The 19,927-nt window shown below is 43.3% G+C and overlaps 1 protein-coding gene across 1 annotated transcript; it reads left to right on the top strand.

The window, feature by feature from the left end:
* The first annotated feature begins 4,576 nt into the window (after nucleotides 1–4,576).
* rpusd2 (RNA pseudouridine synthase domain containing 2) lies at nucleotides 4,577–15,655 on the top strand. Its single transcript, XM_069917249.1, has 4 exons — nucleotides 4,577–4,928; nucleotides 7,473–7,687; nucleotides 8,177–8,473; nucleotides 11,437–15,655. Exons 1-4 carry the CDS (start codon nucleotides 4,682–4,684, stop codon nucleotides 12,106–12,108), a joined length of 1,431 nt encoding a protein of 476 aa, XP_069773350.1. The 5' UTR covers nucleotides 4,577–4,681; the 3' UTR covers nucleotides 12,109–15,655.
* The last annotated feature ends 4,272 nt before the right edge of the window (nucleotides 15,656–19,927 follow it).

Genomic DNA, 19,927 nt, shown 5'->3' with positions numbered 1-19,927 from the left:
CGAAGAGGCCCGCCGCGGAGAGAGAAACCCGCTCCCTCAGGTCGGTAATAATGGACTACAAAAATGGCTCGCAGAGCCGAGTAAAAGTGCGCAACCGCGCATGCGCGATGCGAATGAAAGAAAACACACCGACGGGAGGGGGGACCAGCTGGGGAGTCGATCTCCACAGCCGGCAACGACAGCTGCAGAACACCTGCAGCAAGAAGAGACCACAGAAGACGATAGAAACAAGAAAGAAGAGGAGGAAAGGGCAACAAAGAAACAACAGATGGCCAACCCAGAGGAAGAAGAAGAGGAAGAGTATGGTGAAATAGAAGAAGAAAAGAAAGGCAAGGTAAAGGATATACTTGCTCTTATTAAAGGATACATGGAGTCATTTAAAGAATGGCAAACACAGGAATTTAAGGATTTAAGAAAAAGAATAAACAACACAGAAGAGAAAATAAATAAAATGGAGATGACCTTAACAGAAATGGGAAAGAAAATGGACAAGATGGAAGAGCGGGCAGTAGCAGCAGAAATGGAGGTAGAAGACTTAAAAAAGAAATTGGAGAAATCTAATAAAAAAACTAAAGAGACACAAGAACTACTAGCTCAAAAAATAGATACAATGAAAAACCATAACAGAAGAAATAACATAAAGATAGTGGGCCTTAAAGAAGATGAAGAAGGCAAGAATATGAGGGAGTTTATAAAAGAGTGGATCCCTAAGACCCTAGGATGTCCAGAACTACAGCAAGAATTGGAAATAGAAAGGGCACATAGAGTATTGGCCTCTGAACCACAACCACAACAAAAACCAAGATCTATTGTAGTAAAATTCCTAAGATATACTACAAGAGAAAAGGTACTGGAGAAGACAATGGAAAAAGTAAGAGAGGGCAACAAACCACTGGAGTATAAAGGGCAAAAAATCTTCATTTATCCAGATATAAGTTTTGAACTCCTAAAGAAGAGAAAAGAGTTCAATACAGCAAAGGCGATTTTATGGAAGAACGGGTATAAATTTATACTAAAGCATCCAGCGGTATTGAAAATATTTATTCCAGGACAACAAAACAGACTATTCTCGGATCCAGAAGAAGCACGAAAATTTGCAGAACAATTACAAAAATAGACTGAGGGAGGAAGACGGGTAATGAGAGTTAAAATGATCACGATTGATATGTATGTGGGTAAAGACAAAAATAGACTGAGGAATGAAGACGGGTAATGAGAGTAAAAATGATCACGATTGATATGTATGCGGGTAAAGAGGTATAAGAGTGAATAGAGACAATGAGCATACATGAATGTATCTGTACTTAGAGGAAAATATAGATAGTATAGACAAGAATTAATAAGGGAAGGTAATGGAATAGAGAGAATAAGGAGGGAATTAAAAGAGTGACCTTTGTGACATATGAAAAGTGAAATCTTTTCTGGGGGAGGCGGGGTGGGGGGAAATAGCGGTCACTGCAAAATCAGTTGACGCTTGCGAGTGGATTCGCAAATCCAAATGGAGAGGGGAGATGTGGTTGTCCGACAAGGGTTAAAGGACAACTCAGGAGGTGAAGGGGAGATTGGGGATAAATAAGATAGAAATAGGAGAATAAGGAAAATGTTGGATGTTGTAGGAATGTTGTCTTATAAAGAGTTGAAAATAAGAAAACAGAAATGGAAAAGGAGGAAAGGTAATGATGGAAAAACGGAAAGAGAAGATAAACAAAATATAAAAGGGCTACGCTGAACTATATGACTTTAAATATTAATGGAATACATAACCAAATTAAAAGGAAGAAACTACCAAATTTAAATGAATAAATGTATTCCATTAGAAAAAATAACATATTGGTTAAGAAATAATATTGAAATATTCGAACAAGTATAGGAGCCTTACATTAAATACAATAGCGAAAACCTACCGGGGACAAACATTACCTAAGTTGATGGAAGGAGAAGGAAAGAAAAGAATGGACTCAGTAGAATTTCTGGTGTAATTTTGTTGAATGACAACATTGTCTGACTGGCTTAATGCAACCTAGATTGTATACCTAAAATGGATGAGGGGGGGGTGGGGGGGTGGTTTGGGAGGAAAGGGAGGGGGGGAGAAAAAGTCACTGTATATGTGTGAAAAAGAAATAGTGTATATCATGGCTAATGTGATTTATGGTGTGAAAAATAAAAAAATTAAAAAAAAAAATAAAGTTCACCAGGCTTTGGTGCTTAACAGGAAAATGGTTACCACTCAGAAGGGTTCTTGTTGGTTTTCAGATAGAGAATTTTTCTTGTTCGAGGACATCCACAACTGAATCCTTTTTAATCAGTCACTCGTGTCTTGCTGATGAAACTTGCCCCCTTCAGGGTCCTCCAGATGATAGCCTCTTTCTTTCAGGTCACCACATAGTTCCTTTCTGTTTTTCCTATTCCAAGGGCAACACTGGACAGCCAGTCCTCTCATTTGACCAGGCCAGTTTCCAAAGCTTGCCAGCTTGTCCCTCTGGAACTGATGTCTGTCTCTCTCACTCCCTTCAACTTGCTGAGAGCAAAGCCTGTTTTTTTCTCCTCTCTGTCTGCAAAGATCACCACCTTCCAGACAGTACATTCTGTTTTCCAGACAAAGATGCATCAGTATGTTGTTACATTTGTTGCCTTTTTTCAAATGACAGTCCATCACGAGTCTGAACACTCTTGCAAAAGCTCCTGAAAAAATATGTTTTAAAGTGTGTGTGACCTGCTCTAACAAACCTTTTCCAATTTATCTCCCAAACACGTCTATATACTATGTCACAGCCTGGCCCACAGGATTGTGTGTGATATGTATATACTCTTAACAATAAATCTGAACATTTAACTCTCACTATCTCCTTCCCTTTCTCCTATCAGAGTTCTCAGAGCTCCATTCCCCCAACCTGTAACCAGCTATCATCTGCTAGCCTGTCATTCCCTCCACCACCTTATTCGGGAGTCTGGCTGATTTTCAGCACAACTGAAGAAAGGTTCAGACTCAAAACTAATTAGTTTTTTTTGCTTTCTATTGATGCTAGTGAGTTTATTCAGTACTGCTGTGTATTGCACTCGATCTCAGCATCCGCAGGATTTCTGTTTCCCTCCAGATAATATCTTGTTTAATCTGATAAAATTTTCCCTGCACTATGGCCTCCTGGTCTTGAGTCTCGGGAGAAAACCTTGATAGTAATAAAGGGGTAAAAATACAATGCTGGAGAAATTCAGCAGGTCTTGTACCTTGATGAAGGGCTCAAGCCTGAAACATTGGTTACATTTGCTAAATAAAGGACACTGACCCGCTGAGTTTCTCCAACATTGTGTTTTTACTTGACATGGTGTCTGCAGATTTCCTAGCAATGGAGGGGAATGGGTTTAGAAACTGCCTTCCCCACTTTCTGAATCCATCTTTCCCTGTTCTTTCTCCTGAGTCGGGACATCATTCCATGGTATGAGAAGTTGCTTGGGCCTGCTTCTGTACTGTTTGTTTCTCCTGCAAATTAGCTGCTGGATTGCCATAAGTCAAGGACATGAAGAATATAAACAAGCTGTAGTACAGGGAGAATAAAAAGAATCAACAAAGTGCACGTGAGAGTCCTTAAATAAGTCTGATTGGATTGTTGAGGAGTCTGATGGTGGAGGGGTAGCAGCTGTTTCTGCTACCCATGGTGGTGTGAGTCTTGTGGCACCTTTCCTGATGGGTCGCAGCAAGAGCAGAGCGTGTGCTGGGTGGTGTGGATCCTTGATGATTGCTGCTGCTCTCCAACTGCAGCGTTCCCTGTAGGTTCTCAATAGTGGAGAGGGTTTTGATGTCCTGGGCTGTATCCACTACCTTTTGGAGAGCTTAATGCTCAGTAGTATTGGGGTTTCCATACCACACTGTGATACAGCCAGTCAGCACACTTTCCACCCCTCCAGGATCTCTGGTTTCATACCAAACCTGCGCAAACTCCTGAGGAAGTAGAGATGTTGACGTGCTTTCTTCACGATGACATTGGTGTGTTGGGTCCAGGAAAGATCCTCCGAATAGGGACTCCCAAGATCTTAAATTTGCTCACCCTCTCCAGCTCTGATACCTGGACTGTTTATCTCTGGCTTTCCCTTCCTGAAGTCAATAATCAGCTCTTTAGTTTTGGTGACATTGAGCACAAAGTTGTCACCCTTTTACTTGGCTTCACCTCCATTACTATGGCTGCTGTGCACCATTCTTTGTAGGTCGGGCCTGCACATTTCCCTTATGGGCCAGGCCTGCAGGTCATAATTTGAGGACATGGAGCAAAGGCCATAATTGGAATTTAATCACGGGGTGGCCATTCTAAAAGGAGGACATGGTCATAAGTTACTACATAGGTGCATATGCATTTGTTGTTTTTGCAAAACAGTTTATTTTATTTTTAAAATATGATTTTTATAACATATCTTTTTAAACACATTATACTTATTGAAACCTATGACCATGTCCTTTATGGAAATTTGGAAATGGCCATTGCAGGGGGAAACAGGCTCAAAATGTTTTCAGTCGTTGGTGAGGGGACTTGCTCCAACAGTTCACTGCTGGGTTCCATTCCACCACATGCCATTCCACCACATGCAAGTATAAAGGCAATGATGAGGCATATTGTGGGACACTCTCACCTCGGGTCCTTGAGAGTTTCTTGAGCTAGAGTCAGAGGTCTCCCAGACGCCGGAAGTTATCATGAGGTGGCTGTGCTGTCGCCTGTCTTCAATTCGCATCGTCGTTGCCAGGATGAGCGGGTCTATCGGCGGCGACAAAAGGAAAGGGCTGCAGCAAGAGCTGGGAATCGGACTCCAAGATAATGGTGAACCCCTGAATAAAAAGCCACGGAACAAGAAGGGGAGGAATGGCGGGGCAAGCGAGCGCTACGTGCCCCCGCCCAGGAAGAAGAATCCGGGCATAAGCTTCAGTCAACAGCATTTCAGCGGTGAGAGTGCGGGCGGGCCCGAAATGAGCGCAGTAGATTGTTTCATCGTTTCACAGTGACCGCTTCAGTGGTAAGAGTCCGGGCGGGCCCCACTGTTCACAGTGATCACTGCAGTGGTGAGCGTGTGGGCGGACCCTAAAAGAGCGCAGTAGATTGTTTCATCGTGACTGCTGCAGCGGTGAGGGTACGGGCGGGCCAGACTTTTCACAGTGCCCAGTGCAGGGTGGGCGGCCTGAAAAGAGCGCAATAGATTGTCTCATTGTTTCACAGTGACGAGTACAGCGGTGAACGTGCGGGCGGGTCCGGGATGCGCAACAGATTATCTGTGTAATTGAATTCCATTTCAGCTACTCACAGCTTTATCATCATGGATGTACAATACCCTTCCACATTCATTCTCATCAGGAAGGCTTCGACCCTTGAACGTTCCTCACTCGTTCTTACCATTTACAGCGTCTTTGACTCCTGTTTTCTCCAGATCCAGATGTGCCCATGCTACGGATGCCTTTTTGTGGAGCATGTGCCAATTCTACTGGGGTACCACTCTCTGCCTCTGCTGCATTGGTGCTACTTCCACCTGTACACAATTTGACCCTCATTAACTTCACTGCCAACTTCTAAGGGGGCAGCACAATTGGCGTAGGAGTTAGCATAACACCTGTACAGCGCCAGCGATTGGGACCGTGGTTCGAATCCAGCGCCGTCTGTAAGGAGTCTGCATGTTTTTCCCGTGTCTGCGTGGGTTTTCCCCGGGGGCTCTGGTTTCCTTCCAACCTTCAAAACGTACCAGGGATGTAGGAAAATTGGGCGGCATGGGCTCGAGGGGCGAAATGGCCTGTTACTATGGTCTATGTCTAAATAAATACCCTTCAATTTACTCAGATTGTTTCTGTCACCCTTCTCTCTCCTTCCTGGACTCCAGTCACAGACATCTATTACACACTCCCGTAACTACCTGGAGTACACCTCTTCTCACACGCTCTCCTGTAAGAATACAAATCATCTGCTCGCAGGACGAGGCCTTCCACTCCAGGACATCTGAAATGACCTCTTTCTTAACTGCACATGAAATTAACCCACTGTCCCTCCATCTTATCGACATTCAAGAATAAACATCTGTAGTTATGTGTGCTTCACAATAGATTTATTTGTTCTACCCTGACCACCACATCAGTAAAAATGTGGGTGGGTCTGGACTGAGCTCAATAGATTGTCTCATTGCTTCACAGTGGCCATTGCACCAGTGAGAGTGTGGGCAGGCAATTGAAATTGTGTCTTTTTGAAAAATCTGATTTAGTAGGTTCAATCCTGTTCCTCTTGTGTGGCTTTAAATGCACTTCATCTCCCGGTGCAATCTTTCTAAGCATATTGTGTCTTGTCAACCTCCCACCTGGGCTGCCTCTAACCTCCCTTCATTAATGTCAACAACCCCTGCTTTCTGAGTCGCTGCATTCAGCTGGGCAGCCAACTGGATGTCATAATTTTGTGTCCACCTCTGATGTTGCCCTTGCCCCTTCTGGGTCTACCTTCCCTTGATTCTTCCATGCTTCCAGGAACCAACTCTACTCCAGCTCTCGTACCAACCAAATTACCATGACAAAGGTCAAGGAAATGTATAGCGGTAACTTGGAAAAATGATGTGGAGTTGAGTATAGAGAGATGGCATAATGAAATTCAATCATGTTTAAGTTTAGAAAAAATTACATATAATTTGCAAAATTTTTTTAAAAAATGTGGACTCCATAATTGAAATGTATGAATTTAGATGTTAAGTAATTTTTCTATTTTTGTTTGGATTGTTGAATTGATGTATTGCAGCCTAACCCACTCTGTTTGTTTATAAATTCTTTTCTTTGTGTATGTTAAGCTCCGAGTGGGGGAGGGATATTGGGGTGGAGGGTGGGGGTTTATAGGGGGTAGACTTAGAAGGTTTATTTTTGTATTTTTCATATGTATTTTTTAAAAAATTAAATAAACTTTTCAAAAAAGGACATCATTCAGCCCATCGTACGTGCTGCCATCAGGTCAAACCCACTCCCTCCCCCATGACCTTGTGCCCATGCTACTTATTTTCTGTCAACGCCCTCTGACTTCTGATTCATTTGCCACCACCGGTGCCAAATGTGTCCGTGGGATGTGGGAGGCACCCTCCCTGCCCTGAATCCCAAACCTAGTGAGGTACCTTCCAACCACTGGTCCTCACAACAACACCAAAGACCTGCCCTGCTGTTCTTCATCTGCTGGACTGTCCTGCCCCCACACCTGTGAAAGAGACCCATAGCCATCAGGTTGTGCTGTGATGCTTTCCCCATGGGAAACTGCCCTGGGGGTGCCACTGGGCAGAGGGGAGGGTGGGAGCGACCTGGCCATTGACCCACGTTCCCTCTACCCCTACCAAGGGTGCCAGCAGGGAGGGTGGGAGATGCCTGACCAGTGATCCATGTTCCTTCTACCTCCACCCAGGGGTGCCAGCGGGCAGAGGGGAAGGTGGGAGATGCCTGACCAGTGACGCATGTTCCTTCTACCACCGCCCCCCCCCCTCAGAGACGGAGTATTACTTTGAGCATGGATTGAGGAAGGTGGTTCCCTACTACTTCGACTTCCAGACCTACTGCAAGGGGCGCTGGGTGGGGAAGACCCTGCACCAAGTCTTCAGCACCGAGTTCCGTGCGGAGCCCATAGAGTACTACACACAGGCTGTCAAAGCGGGGAGAATCCGGCTCAACGAGCAGCCCGCCGACCTCAACACAGTCCTGAAGGTACCGCAGTGACCCAATGACTGGCTTGTGCCCAGTCATGCTTGGAGATCAGCCAGCAAATCTTCACATTGATGAGGGGGGGGGGGGTGGTGAGTGCATGGTGTTCATTCTGCTACATGGTCCTGGGGAATGCAGGAATTTTAGAGGCTCCTGCGGAATGTCAGTGTTTCCCGGGGCGCCCGGGGCCGGTGTTTGCGGGGGCGCCCGGGGCCGGTGTTTGCGGGGGCGCCCGGGGCCGGTGTTTGCGGGGGCGCCCGGGGCCGGTGTTTGCGGGGGCGCCCGGGGCCGGTGTTTGCGGGGGCGCCCGGGGCCGGTGTTTGCGGGGGCGCCCGGGGCCGGTGTTTGCGGGGGCGCCCGGGGCCAGTGTTTGCAGGGGATCCCAGGGCACAGTCATTGGTAGCTTTGTCTTGGGTTTGAGCAGTTAGGTTGAGCTTTGCCTCTCTCAGCTGCCAGTGTCAGCATGAAATTATTCCCTCCACCCTCTTCCAGAGCAATGACTTCATGCGGAACACTGTGCACAGACATGAGCCTCCGGTCACAGCCCAGCCCATCACGATTCTGAGCCAGGATCAGGATATGGTCGTGGTGGATAAGCCGACCTCCATCCCGGTGCACCCCTGCGGACGATTCCGACACAACACCGTTATCTTCATACTTGGCAAGGAGCACAACCTGACCGAGCTGCACACCATCCACCGGCTGGACAGACTCACCTCTGGGGTGCTTATGTTCGCCAGGACCCTTGAGGTCTCCAAGAGGATGGATCAGCAGGTCCGAGACAGACAGGTAGGAACTCAAGGGCAGGCTCTCACTAGCATTGGACTCCTGGAGCCGTGGCACAGAACAGGCCCTTCTGCCCATCTTGTCCATGCTGACCAAGTTGGCATTCTGAGCTTGTCCTATTTCTCTGCATTTGGTCCAAATCGTTCCAACCTTTCCTTTCCACGTATCTGTCCAAATGCCTTTTGAACAAAATCAAACCCACTTCCTCTGGATTAGACCACCCTCTGAGGGGAAGAGTGGCCCCTCAAGACTCTCTCAAAACTTGTCTCTCAAACTCAGAAAACAGACTGTGAAGCATCACTTTATCCGTGCGCCTCATGATTTTACAAACCTGCCTCGTTCGTCTCCTACCACCCACCCCCTTACCTCTTGTTCTCCAGGGAATAAAGACCCAGCCTGCTTGCCCTCTCCCTGCTATGCGAGCATTGGGTGGAATGGGGCGGCAGAAAGAGCCCCTTGTGTCATGTCAAAATACTTCAATCCCATCGACTCTGTGTGACACTCCATCTCATCTCAGTCCTGGGCATGTTGGTTTCAGCTGCGTGCTCTAGTCCTGGGATTGGGTGACAGCCCAGCTGTTAACTCTCCAGAATCCCTTGATACATCTGTTCTCGGAGAGGGTGGCAGCAGGAGTCTGTACATCTGATCACTGCTTAGAATGGAAGGATTAGACCAGCCATGGCTCTGTGGGAAGAACATGAAGTGGGAATAGGAGGAGATGGCAGCACCTGGAGCCTGTTTTACTATTCAAGAAAAGAACCACAAAACATCACAGCACAGATACAGGCCCTTTGGCCCATCTAGACTGTGCAAAACAGTTATTCTGCCTTATCCCATTGACCTGCACCTGGATCTTCACCCTTCATACCCCTCCCATTCATGTACCTGTCCAAATGTTTCTTTAATGGAAAATTGAACCCACAATCACCACTTCAGCTGGCATTTCATTCCACATTCCCACTACTCTCCTCGTGAAGAAGTTTCCCTTAAAAATTCACCCATAACCCATGTCATGAGCGCTTGTCTCACCTAACCTCCGTGGAAGAGGCCTGATTGTATTTACCCCTTATAATTTTGTACCCCTCAATCTCTGATGCTTCAGGAAATGTTGTCGTCTATTTAACCTTTCTTTGAAACTCAGTTCCTCGTATTGGGTTCAGTGCCACCTTCCCACCACACCCATGCTAGTCCTTCCAGTACGCTGCACCTTCATGGCACTGACCAGGGAAACCTGGAGCTGTATGCTAGCAGAGGAGGTGGCAGGCATGACTTGGTCACACAGGATGTGTGCTGAATGTGGGCAGGTGTTCCTACACTGCTTGGTGTCACTGCCTGCCCTCCCTGCCCCACCATGAATCGCTCCCTACAGGTGAGAACAACCTTTGCCTCAATCTCAGGAGCAGAAACTCTTTCCAGCCGAAGTAAAAGCAAGAGCGAAAGAGACGTTGGGTCCAGGGGGCGGCACAGTTACAAGATGGAGAGACAGTCATTTAAAATGTAGGAACCACTTCTCCTGAATCTTTGGAATTCCCGACCAAAGACAGTGGTGTAGGTAGGGAAATATAGAACTTAGGCACCTACAACACAGCACAGACCCTTTGGCCAGAGTGTCATGCCCACCTAATAACCTACTCCAACAACTGCCTCAAAATTCGCTACCCTCTGTTCTTCTCATTTCCATGTACCTATCTCATGGTCTCTGTAAAGATCTTGTTGTACCTGCCTCCACCACCATTGGTAGCAGTGTATTCCTTTATAAATGCCTCTGGTCATCCCCACAAATCAATACCCACCATCATGTTGTACAGCTGGATCCAGCCACCCCTCATTCTCCATTGCCTCAAGGAACAAAGACCAAGTCCACTCAACCTTACCTCATAAGGTGTGCTTTCCAATCCAGGCAGCATCCTTGTAAATCTCCTCTGCACCCTCTCTAAAGCATTTGCATCATTCCTGTACTGAGGTGACCAGAACTGAATGGAATATTCCAAGTGGGATCTAACCACAGCCTTGTATAGCTGCAACAATACCTTACACCTCTTGAACACTATCCCATGATTGATGAAGGCTATTACATCATGTGCCTTCTTAACACTCTCAACCAGTGCAGCGGCTTTGAGTGCCCTGTGGACTCTGATCCCAAGATGTCTCAGTTTGTCCAGACTGCTGAGAGTCCTCCCATTAATATTGTATTCTGCCTTCACATTTGACCTACTGAAATGAACCACTTCACACTTTCCTGAGTTAAACTCCATATGCCACTTCTCAGCCCAGCTCTGCATCCTATCAATGTCCCTCTGTAACCTCTGACAACCCTCCAGACTATCCACAACACCGCTACAAAAAGAACACTGTGTGACTTGCTGGTTTCTCCAGCAAATTTGTGTAAACTTCCACTTCCTTATCCAGGTCATTTATAAAGAAGGGCGGTCCCAGAACAAATCCCTGTGGAACACCACTTGTCACTGACCTCCATGAAGAATCTGAACCATCTATAACCACTCTCTGCCTTCTCTGGGAAGCCAATTCTGTATCCACAAAACAGAACCTCCTTGGCTTCCATGCCTCCTTATTTTCTGAATGAGCTTTGCAGGGCTACCTTATCAAATGCCTCACTGAAATCCATATGCGCTATATTCACCACTCTTCCTTCATGTTGTACCCTCAGAGAATTTAATCAGGGCTTGTAAGATAGATTAAGGGGTATGGAGAGAAAGCAGGAATAGGGTACAGTACTGAGGTCACAAGATCAGGCATCCTATTACATGGTGGAGCAGGCTCGATGGGATGAATGGCATGCTATTTGTTTCTTTCTGTGGCTATTGAATGGCAGTGTAAGTTGTGTTCATGTGAAGGATCTGAGGGAGAAGTGGTTCAAGGGGGAGGTACTGCATTGCCATAAGTCGGTGGCTGGGTTTGCCTGGCAATGTTGCCCTTGCCCTAATTAAGTTGTGGTGTCGTTGCAGGTGCAGAAGGAGTATGTGTGCCGGGTGGAGGGGGAGTTCCCTGACGGTGAGGTGACGTGCGAGGAGCCCATCCTAGTGGTATCCTACAAAGTGGGCGTGTGCCGAGTGCACCCCAAAGGGAAGCCCAGCAGAACTGTCTTCCAGAAGCTGAGCTGCAATGGCAGCTCCAGTGTGGTGCGCTGCCTGCCTTACACCGGCCGCACTCACCAGATCCGCGTCCACCTGCAGTACCTGGGTCACCCCATCGTCAATGACCCCGTGTACAACACTGAGGCTTGGGGTCCAGACCGGGGCATGTGGGGCAAGGTGGACAAGACGAATGATGAGCTGTTGAAAGCCCTGGTAGAGCTTCACCGGCAGAGGGAGAGCCTGGACCTCCTGGATTTCCCAGAGGAAGATCACCCCCCTCTCCCCAGCAACTGGACGGAGACTACAATTGGTGAAAGAGCGGCAGGGGATAGTGGAGAGGCTGGCGGGGGTGAAGTAGGTGATGAGGCGGTACGATCCTGGGTGGTGAAGGATGAGCTGTGCGGGGAATGTCGGTTGGTCCGGAAAGACCCCTCTCCCAGAGATTTGGTAATGTACCTACATGCCCTGCGCTACACGGGGCTGGACTGGGAGTACTCCTCCCCACTCCCTCCCTGGGCTGCTGCAGACTGGAGCGAAAGCTGACTGCAGAATCCACTGTGCAATACTTGCATTGAATGCACTGGTGCACGCATGCATACATACATATTCTCACTCGGAGGTGTCACAACATCAAGGCATAGGCTGCTTTGTACAGACAGCTGGGAAAGGCAGTGAACAATGGCTATCTCCCTAGCCCTGACTGTGTTACGGTGGCGTCCTGCGAGTCACAGGATGGGAAAGCCCAAGATTGGCACCTCTGTGACAGACACAGGACTTGGGTGATTGGGGCTGGCAGTGACTCCTGCTGCTAATTTATGTGTTGATTGGACTTGGAGTGGAGATGCATCTGAATCCCTGCCCAATAGATGGAGGCAGGAGAAGAAGATTCAATGTTTTCTCCGATCATCCCTGCAGCTTTAATGTGGCCTGAACGGTTCTCTACACTGATCTAGTACAAACTATTGGTGATTTACCTCAGTGGTGCTCATTAACCACCAACGTGATTAATTAACAGGACTTTGAGGTTTTATTTCAACTTTACCCCTGCTTGTTCTTGGATTTTTTACGCCATTAACATAAAATGTAGTGATACTAAAAATATCCTGTGCCGTGAAATCAGTGATTCTCGTATCAGTTGGGGAGAAAGGGTGTCTGGTTTATTGAATGTTCATTTCTATGGAGTAATCTAATGGCACCAGGGCTCTTGACCACAGGAGGCTCTCACACCAGAAACGTAGCTCACTCTCTGTCTTCTCCTTTTCATTTGGATAAAGTCCTGCTCCTGAATATTTCTGGCTCCAGAGCAAATTCCTCATCCTGTCCACACTCCGGCTTTCTTCACTGTTTCATCCCCCCCCCCTCCCCCATCCTTTCCAGAACTCTTGGTTAACCGAGTCACAGCTCCATCACGGACAGAGTAATGGGAACCTTTGTAATGAAGATAATGGATCACTCTCTGGTTCTAAAGAGTCAAGCGCTGTATATACACACAAATCTCCTGCAAGAGCAGAGTGTAGATAGAGTAGTTGGTGAAGCATGTGGAGTACTGGGTTTCATAGCTGTCCAGAGAGGTCTTCGTTCCTTTGAATCCACACCAACTCTTGGCTAAGGAGGCTTCAATAAACCTTGGACTTGAAACAACCCTGCCCTGGACTTTGTCCCAACCAATCCCCCTCTTTTTTTAATTTTTTATTTTTCACACCATAAACCACACTGACCAAGATACATACATTTTCCTTTTCAAATATATAGTGTCATTTTCTCCTCCCCTCCCTCCTCCCATCCCACCCTCCCTACCTCCCCCCCATTCATTTAAAGTACAAAATCTAAGACACATTAAACCAGTCAAACAATGTTGTCATTCAATAAAAATAAACAAGAAATTCCACTGAGTCAATTCTTTTCATTTCCTTCTCCTTTAGTTAATTTAGGTGGTAGATGTCCCCGGTAGGTTTTCTCTATTGTGTTTCATGTATGGCTCCTATATTTGTTCAAATATTTCAATATTATTTCTTAAATTATATGTTATTTTTTCTAATGGAATACATTTATTCATTTCTACCTACCATTGTTGTATTCTCAAATTATCTTCCAATTTCCAGGTTGACATAATACATTTTTTTCCTATGGCTAGAGCTATCTTAACAAATCTTTTTTATGCACCATCCAAATCAAATCCAAATTCTTTATTTTTTATGTTACTTAGGAGGAAGATCTCTGGGTTTTTTGGTATATTGTTTTCTGTAATTTTATTTAATATCTGGTTTAGATCTTCCCAAAATCTTTCCACTTTCTCACATGTCCAGATTGCATGAATTGTTGTTCCCATTTCTTTTTTACAACGAAAACATCTGTCAGATACTGTTGGGTACCATTTATTTAACTTTTGAGGTGTAATGTATAGCCTGTGTATCCAGTTATATTGTATCATACGTAACCTCGTATTTATTGTATTTCTCATCGTTCCAGAGCATAACTTCTCCCATGTTTCCTTCTTTATCTTTATATTTAAATCTTGTTCCCATTTTTGTTTAGTTTTACCATTTGTTTCCTCATTCTCCTTTTCTTCCAGTTTAATATACATATTTGTTATAAATCTTTTGATTGTCATTGTATCTGTAATCACATATTCAAAGTTACTTCCCTCTGTTAACCTCAGACTACTTCCTAATTTGTCCTTCAAGTAGGATCTCAATTGGTAATATGCCAACACTGTATCTTGAGTTATATTTATCCTTCATTTGTTCAAAGGATAATAATCTATTTCCTGAAAAACAATTTTCTATTCTTTTGATCCCTTTTTTCTCCCATTCTCTAAAGGAAAGGTTATCTATTGTAAAAGGGAGTAACTGATTTTGTGTCATTATTAGATTTGGTAATTGGTAATTTGTTTTATTCCTTTCTACATGAATCTTCTTCCAAATATTGAGCAGATGATGTAATACTGGAGAACTCCTACGTTGTACCAATTTTTCATCCCATTTATATAATATGTGTTCAGGTATCTATTCCCCTATTTTATCTAGTTCTAATCTAGTCCAATCTGGCTTTTCCCTTGTTTGATAAAAATCTGATAGGTATCTTAATTGTGCGGCTCTATAATAATTTTTAAAGTTTGGCAGTTGTAAGCCTCCTTGTTTATACCATTCTGTTAATTTATCTAATGCTATCCTCGGTTTCCCCCCTTTCCATAAAAATTTCCTTATTATTTTCTTTAACTCCTTGAAGAATTTCTCTGTCAAGTGTATTGGCAATGCCTGAAATAGGTATAGTATCCTTGGGAAAATGTTCATTTTAATACAGTTTATCCTTCCTATTAGTGTTAGTGGTAAATCTTTCCAATGCTCTAAATCGCCCTGTAATTTTTTCATTAGTGGATAATAATTGAGTTTATATAGATGGCCGAGATTTTTATTTATTTGTATACCTAGGTATCTTATTGCTTGCATTTGCCATCTGAATGGTGATTCCTTCTTAAATTTTGAGAAATCCGCATTATTCATTGGCATTGCTTCACTTTTATTTGTGTTAATCTTGTAACCCGACACTTCTCCATATTCCTTCAATTTCTTATATAATTCTTTTATTGATATTTCTGGTTCTGTTAAGTATACTATAACATCGTCCACAAATAGACTGATTTTATGTTCCTTATCTTTTATTTTTATCCTTTTTATATTATTTTCCGTTCTTATCAATTCTGATAGTGGTTCTATAGCTAACGCGAACAATAAGGGTGATAGTGGGCATCCCTGCCTTGTTGATCTGCTTAAATTAAATTGCTTTGATATATATCCATTTACTGTCACTTTCGCCAATGGCCCCTTATATAATGCTTTAATCCAATTAATATACTTCTCTGGTAAACTGAATTTTTGCAATACTTTGAATAAATAATTCCATTCTACTCTGTCAAAGGCCTTCTCTGCGTCTAAAGCAACCGCTACTGTTGGAGCTTTATTTCCTTCTACTGCATGAATTAAGTTAATAAATTTACAAATATTGTCTGTTGTCCATCTTTTTTTAATAAATCCAGTTTGGTCTAGATTTACCATTTTAGGTACATAATCTGCTAATCTGTTTGCTAATAGTTTAGCTATTATCTTATAATCTGTGTTAAGTAATGATATTGGTCTATATGACGCTGGTGCGAGTGATCTTTCACTTAATTACTGTAATTATTGCTGTTTTACATGAATCTGGTAAGCTTTGCGTTTTGTCAATCTGGTTGATTACTTCCAGGAGGGGAGGAATTAATAAATCTTTAAATGTTTTATAGAATTCTATTGGGAATCCATCCTCTCCTGGTGTTTTGATTATTTGGTAGTTTTTTTATTATCTCTTGTATTTCTACTATTTCAAATGGTTCTGTTAATTTATTTTGTTCCTCTATTTGTAATTTTGGTAGTTCAATTTTAGTTAAAAATTCATCTATTTTGCCTTCTTTCCCTTCGTTTTCAGTTTGGTATAATTGTTCATAGAATTCTCTAAAGTTTTCCTTGATCTCCGTTGGATTATATGTGATTTGTTTGTCTTTTTTCCTTGATGCCAATACCATTTTCTTAACTTGTTCTGTCTTAAGCTGCCATGCTAGAATTTTATGCGTTTTTTTCCCCTAGTTCATAATATTTCTGTTTTGTCTTCATTATGTTCTTCTCCACCTTATATGTTTGTAGTGTTTCATATTTTATTTTTTTATCTGCCAATTCTATTCTTTTACTTGTATCTTCCTTCATTGCTAATTCTTTTTCTATATTTACTATTTCCCTTTCCAACTGCTCTGTTTCCTGATTGTAGTCCTTCTTCATCTTGGTTACATAACTTATTATTTGCCCTCTAATGAATGCTTTCATTGCATCCCATAGTATAAACTTATCTTTCCCTTATTCTGTATTTACTTCAAAGTACATTTTAATTTGTCTTTCAATGAATTCTCTAAAATCCTGCCTTTTAAGTAGCATGGAGTTTAATCTCCATCTATACATTCTTGGAGGGATGTCCTCTAACTCTATTGTCAATATCAAGGGTGAATGGTCCGATAATATTTTAGCTTTATATTCTGTTTTTCTTACTCTATCTTGCATACGAGCTGATTACAGAAATAGGTCTATTCTTGAGTATGTTTTATGTCTACCCGAATAATATGAATATTCCTTTTCCTTTGGGTGTTGTTTCCTCCATATATCCAAAAGTTGCATTTCTTGCATCGATTTAATTATAAATTTGGTTACTTTGTTCTTTCTGTTAATTTTTTCCCCAGTTTTGTCCATATTTGAATCCAAATTAAGGTTGAAATCCCCTCCTATTTATATGTTCCCTTGCGTATCTGCTATCTTCAAATAAATATCTTGCATAAACTTTTGATCTTCTTCGTTAGGTGAATATACATTTAGTAGATTCCAAAACTCCGAATATATCTGACATTTTATCATTACATATCTCCCTGCTGGATCTATTATTTCCTCTTCTATTTCAATTGGCACATTTTTACTAATTAATATAGCTACTCCTCTTGCTTTTGAATTATACGACGCTGCTGTTACATGTCCTACCCAATCTCTCTTTAATTTCTTGTGCTCCAATTCAGTTAAATGTGTTTCTTGCACAAATGCTATATCAATTTTTCCTTTTTTCAGTAAATTTAGCAGTTTCTTCCTTTTGATTTGGTTATGTATTCCGTTAATATTTAAAGTCATATAGTTCAGCGTAGCCATTTCATACTTTGTTCATCTTCCCTTTTTGTTTCTCCATCATCACCTTTCCTTCTTATCCATTTCTGCTTTCTTGTTTTGAACACTTTATAAGACAACATTTCTAAAACATCAAACATTTTCCTATTTTCCTACTTAAAACTTCTTTAACCCCATTTTCCCCTCCCCCTCCTGAGTTGCCCTTTATCCCTTGCCGGGCAACCACATCTCCCCTCTCCATTTGGATTTGCGAATTCACTCGCAAGCGTCAACTGATTTTTCAGTGACCGTAGCTCCTCCCCACCCAGCCCCCCCCCCCGGAAAAGATTTCAATTTTCATATATAACAAAGGTCACTCTTTTAATTCCCTCATTACTCCCTCTATTCTCTTTCATTCCCTTATTAATTCTTATGTTTCTTTGGCTTGGCGTCGCGGACGAAGATTTATGGAGGGGGGTAAAAGTCCACGTCAGCTGCAGGCTCGATTGTGGCTGACAAGTCCGATGCGGGACAGGCAGACACGGTTGCAGGGGAAAATTGGTTGGTTGGGGTTGGGTGTTGGGTTTTTCCTCCTTTGTCTTTTGTCAGTGAGGTGGGCTCTGCGGTCTTTTTCAAAGGAGGTTGCTGCCTGCCGAACTGTGAGGCGCCAAGATGCACGGTTTGAGGCGATATCAGCCCACTGGCGGTGGTCAATGTGGCAGGCACCAAGAGATTTCTTTAGGCAGTCCTTGTACCTCTTCCTTGGTGCACCTCTGTCACGGTGGCCAGTGGAGAGCTCGCCATATAACACGATCTTGGGAAGGCGATGGTCCTCCATTCTGGAGACGTGATCCACCCAGCGCAGCTGGATCTTCAGCAGCGTGGACTCGATGCTGTCGGCCTCTGCCATCTCGAGTACTTCGAAGTTAGGGATGAAGTCGCTCCAATGAATTTTGAAGATGGAGCGGAGACAACGCTGGTGGAAGCGTTCTAGGCCCCGTAGGTGATGCCAGTAGAGGACCCATGATTTGGAGCCGAACAGGAGTGTGGGTATGACAACGGCTCTGTATACGCTAATCTTTGTGAGGTTTTTCAGTTTGTTGTTTTTCCAGACTCTTTTGTGTAGTCTTCCAAAGGCGCTATTTGCCTTGGAGAGTCTGTTGTCTATCTCGTTGTCGATCCTTGCATCTGATGAATGAGTGAAGATAATATTTTCCTCTAAATACGGATACACTCATGTATACACATATACACCCATATACATATATATATATATATACCCATATACACACATACATATAGTTCGTGGTCATTTTTACTCTCATTACATGTCTTCATCTCTCTGCTTGTCTTGTCGTTGTTCTGCAAATTTTCATGCTTCCTCTGGATCCGAGACTAGTCTGTTTTGTTGCCCTGGAATAACTATTTTAAGTACCGCTGGCTACTTCAACATAAATTTATATCCTTTTTTCCATAAGATCGTTTTTGCTGTATTGAACTCCTTCCTCTTCTTCAGGAGTTCAAAACTTATGTCTGGGTAGAAAAAAATTTTTTGACCTTTGTATTCCAGTGACTTTTTGTCTTCTCTTATTTTCTTCATTGCTTTCTCCAATATATTTTCTCTTGTTGTATATCTTAAAAATTTTACTAAAATGGATCTTGGTTTTTGCTGCGGTTGTGGTTTCGGGGCTAATGTTCTATGTGCCTTCTCTATTTCCATTTCTTCCTGTAATTCTGGTCTTCCTAGGACCCTGGGGATCCAGTCTTTTATAAATTCTCTCATATTCTTGCCTTCTTCATCTTCCTTAAGACCCACTATCTTTATATTATTTCTTCTATTATAGTTTTCCATTATATCTATCTTCTGAACTAACAGCTCATGTGCCTCTTTAACTTTTTTATTAGATTCTTCTAATTTCTCTTTTAAGTCCTCTACTTCCATTTCTACGATTATTTCTCGTTCTTCCACATTTTCCTCTTTTTCCTATCTGTGATATGACCATTTCTATTTTATTCATTTTTTCTTCTGCATTCTTAATTCTTTTTATCTCATTAAATTCTTGTAATTGCCATTCTTTCACTGATTCCATATATTCTTTAAAAAAAGATATATCCATTGTCTTGCCTTTCTCCTCTTCTTCCATTTCTTTCTGTTCTTCTTCTTCCTCTGGGTTGACCATCTGTGGTTTCCTTGTTTTCTTTTTACCCTCTTCTTTCTTGTTGTCATTATTTTCTGTGTTCTGCACCTGCTGCTGTGTTGCAGGTGTCTCTCTCAGCTGTGGAGATCGACTCCGCAGCTGTTCCCCCCCTCCCGTCAGTGTGTTTTTTTTCATGCGCATCACGCATGTGCGACTCGTCGCACATGCGCGGTTGCGCACTTTTACTCGGCTCTGTGAGCCATTTTTGTAGTCCCGAGCCCGGGACTTCCACTGACCTTAGGATGCGGGCTTCTCTCTCCGCGGCGGGCCTCCTCGGACAGGTAAGGCCTTCACCTTCTTCTTCCGACGTTCTTTCATCTTCTCTTCTTCCCGTTGTTTTCGACTTTTCTCTCTTCGCTGCCATTTTCTTCTCATCTTTATTTTTACTTTGTTTTAATTTTTACTCTTGTACCTTTGTGTTTTGTGTGTTTTTTTTCCACTTTTCCTGAGAGGGCTGGAATTCCCTGACCGGCCACTATTCCATCTCGTGACTCC

Source organism: Narcine bancroftii, chromosome 2, assembly GCF_036971445.1.
Source record: "Narcine bancroftii isolate sNarBan1 chromosome 2, sNarBan1.hap1, whole genome shotgun sequence".
Lineage (NCBI taxonomy): Eukaryota > Metazoa > Chordata > Chondrichthyes > Torpediniformes > Narcinidae > Narcine > Narcine bancroftii.
This window is presented reverse-complemented; position numbering and strand designations above follow the sequence as displayed.

What these genes read in the sequence shown, in the direction of transcription:
- rpusd2 (XM_069917249.1), top strand. Translation starts at nt 4,682, where the DNA reads ATGAGGTGGCTGTGCTGTCGCCTGTCTTCAATTCGCATCGTCGTTGCC. An exon ending in CAGTCAACAGCATTTCAGCG is followed by an intron (nt 4,929 to 7,472) that starts GTGAGAGTGCGG and finishes CCCCCCCCTCAG; the next exon opens with AGACGGAGTATTACTTTGAG. An exon ending in ACCTCAACACAGTCCTGAAG is followed by an intron (nt 7,688 to 8,176) that starts GTACCGCAGTGA and finishes ACCCTCTTCCAG; the next exon opens with AGCAATGACTTCATGCGGAA.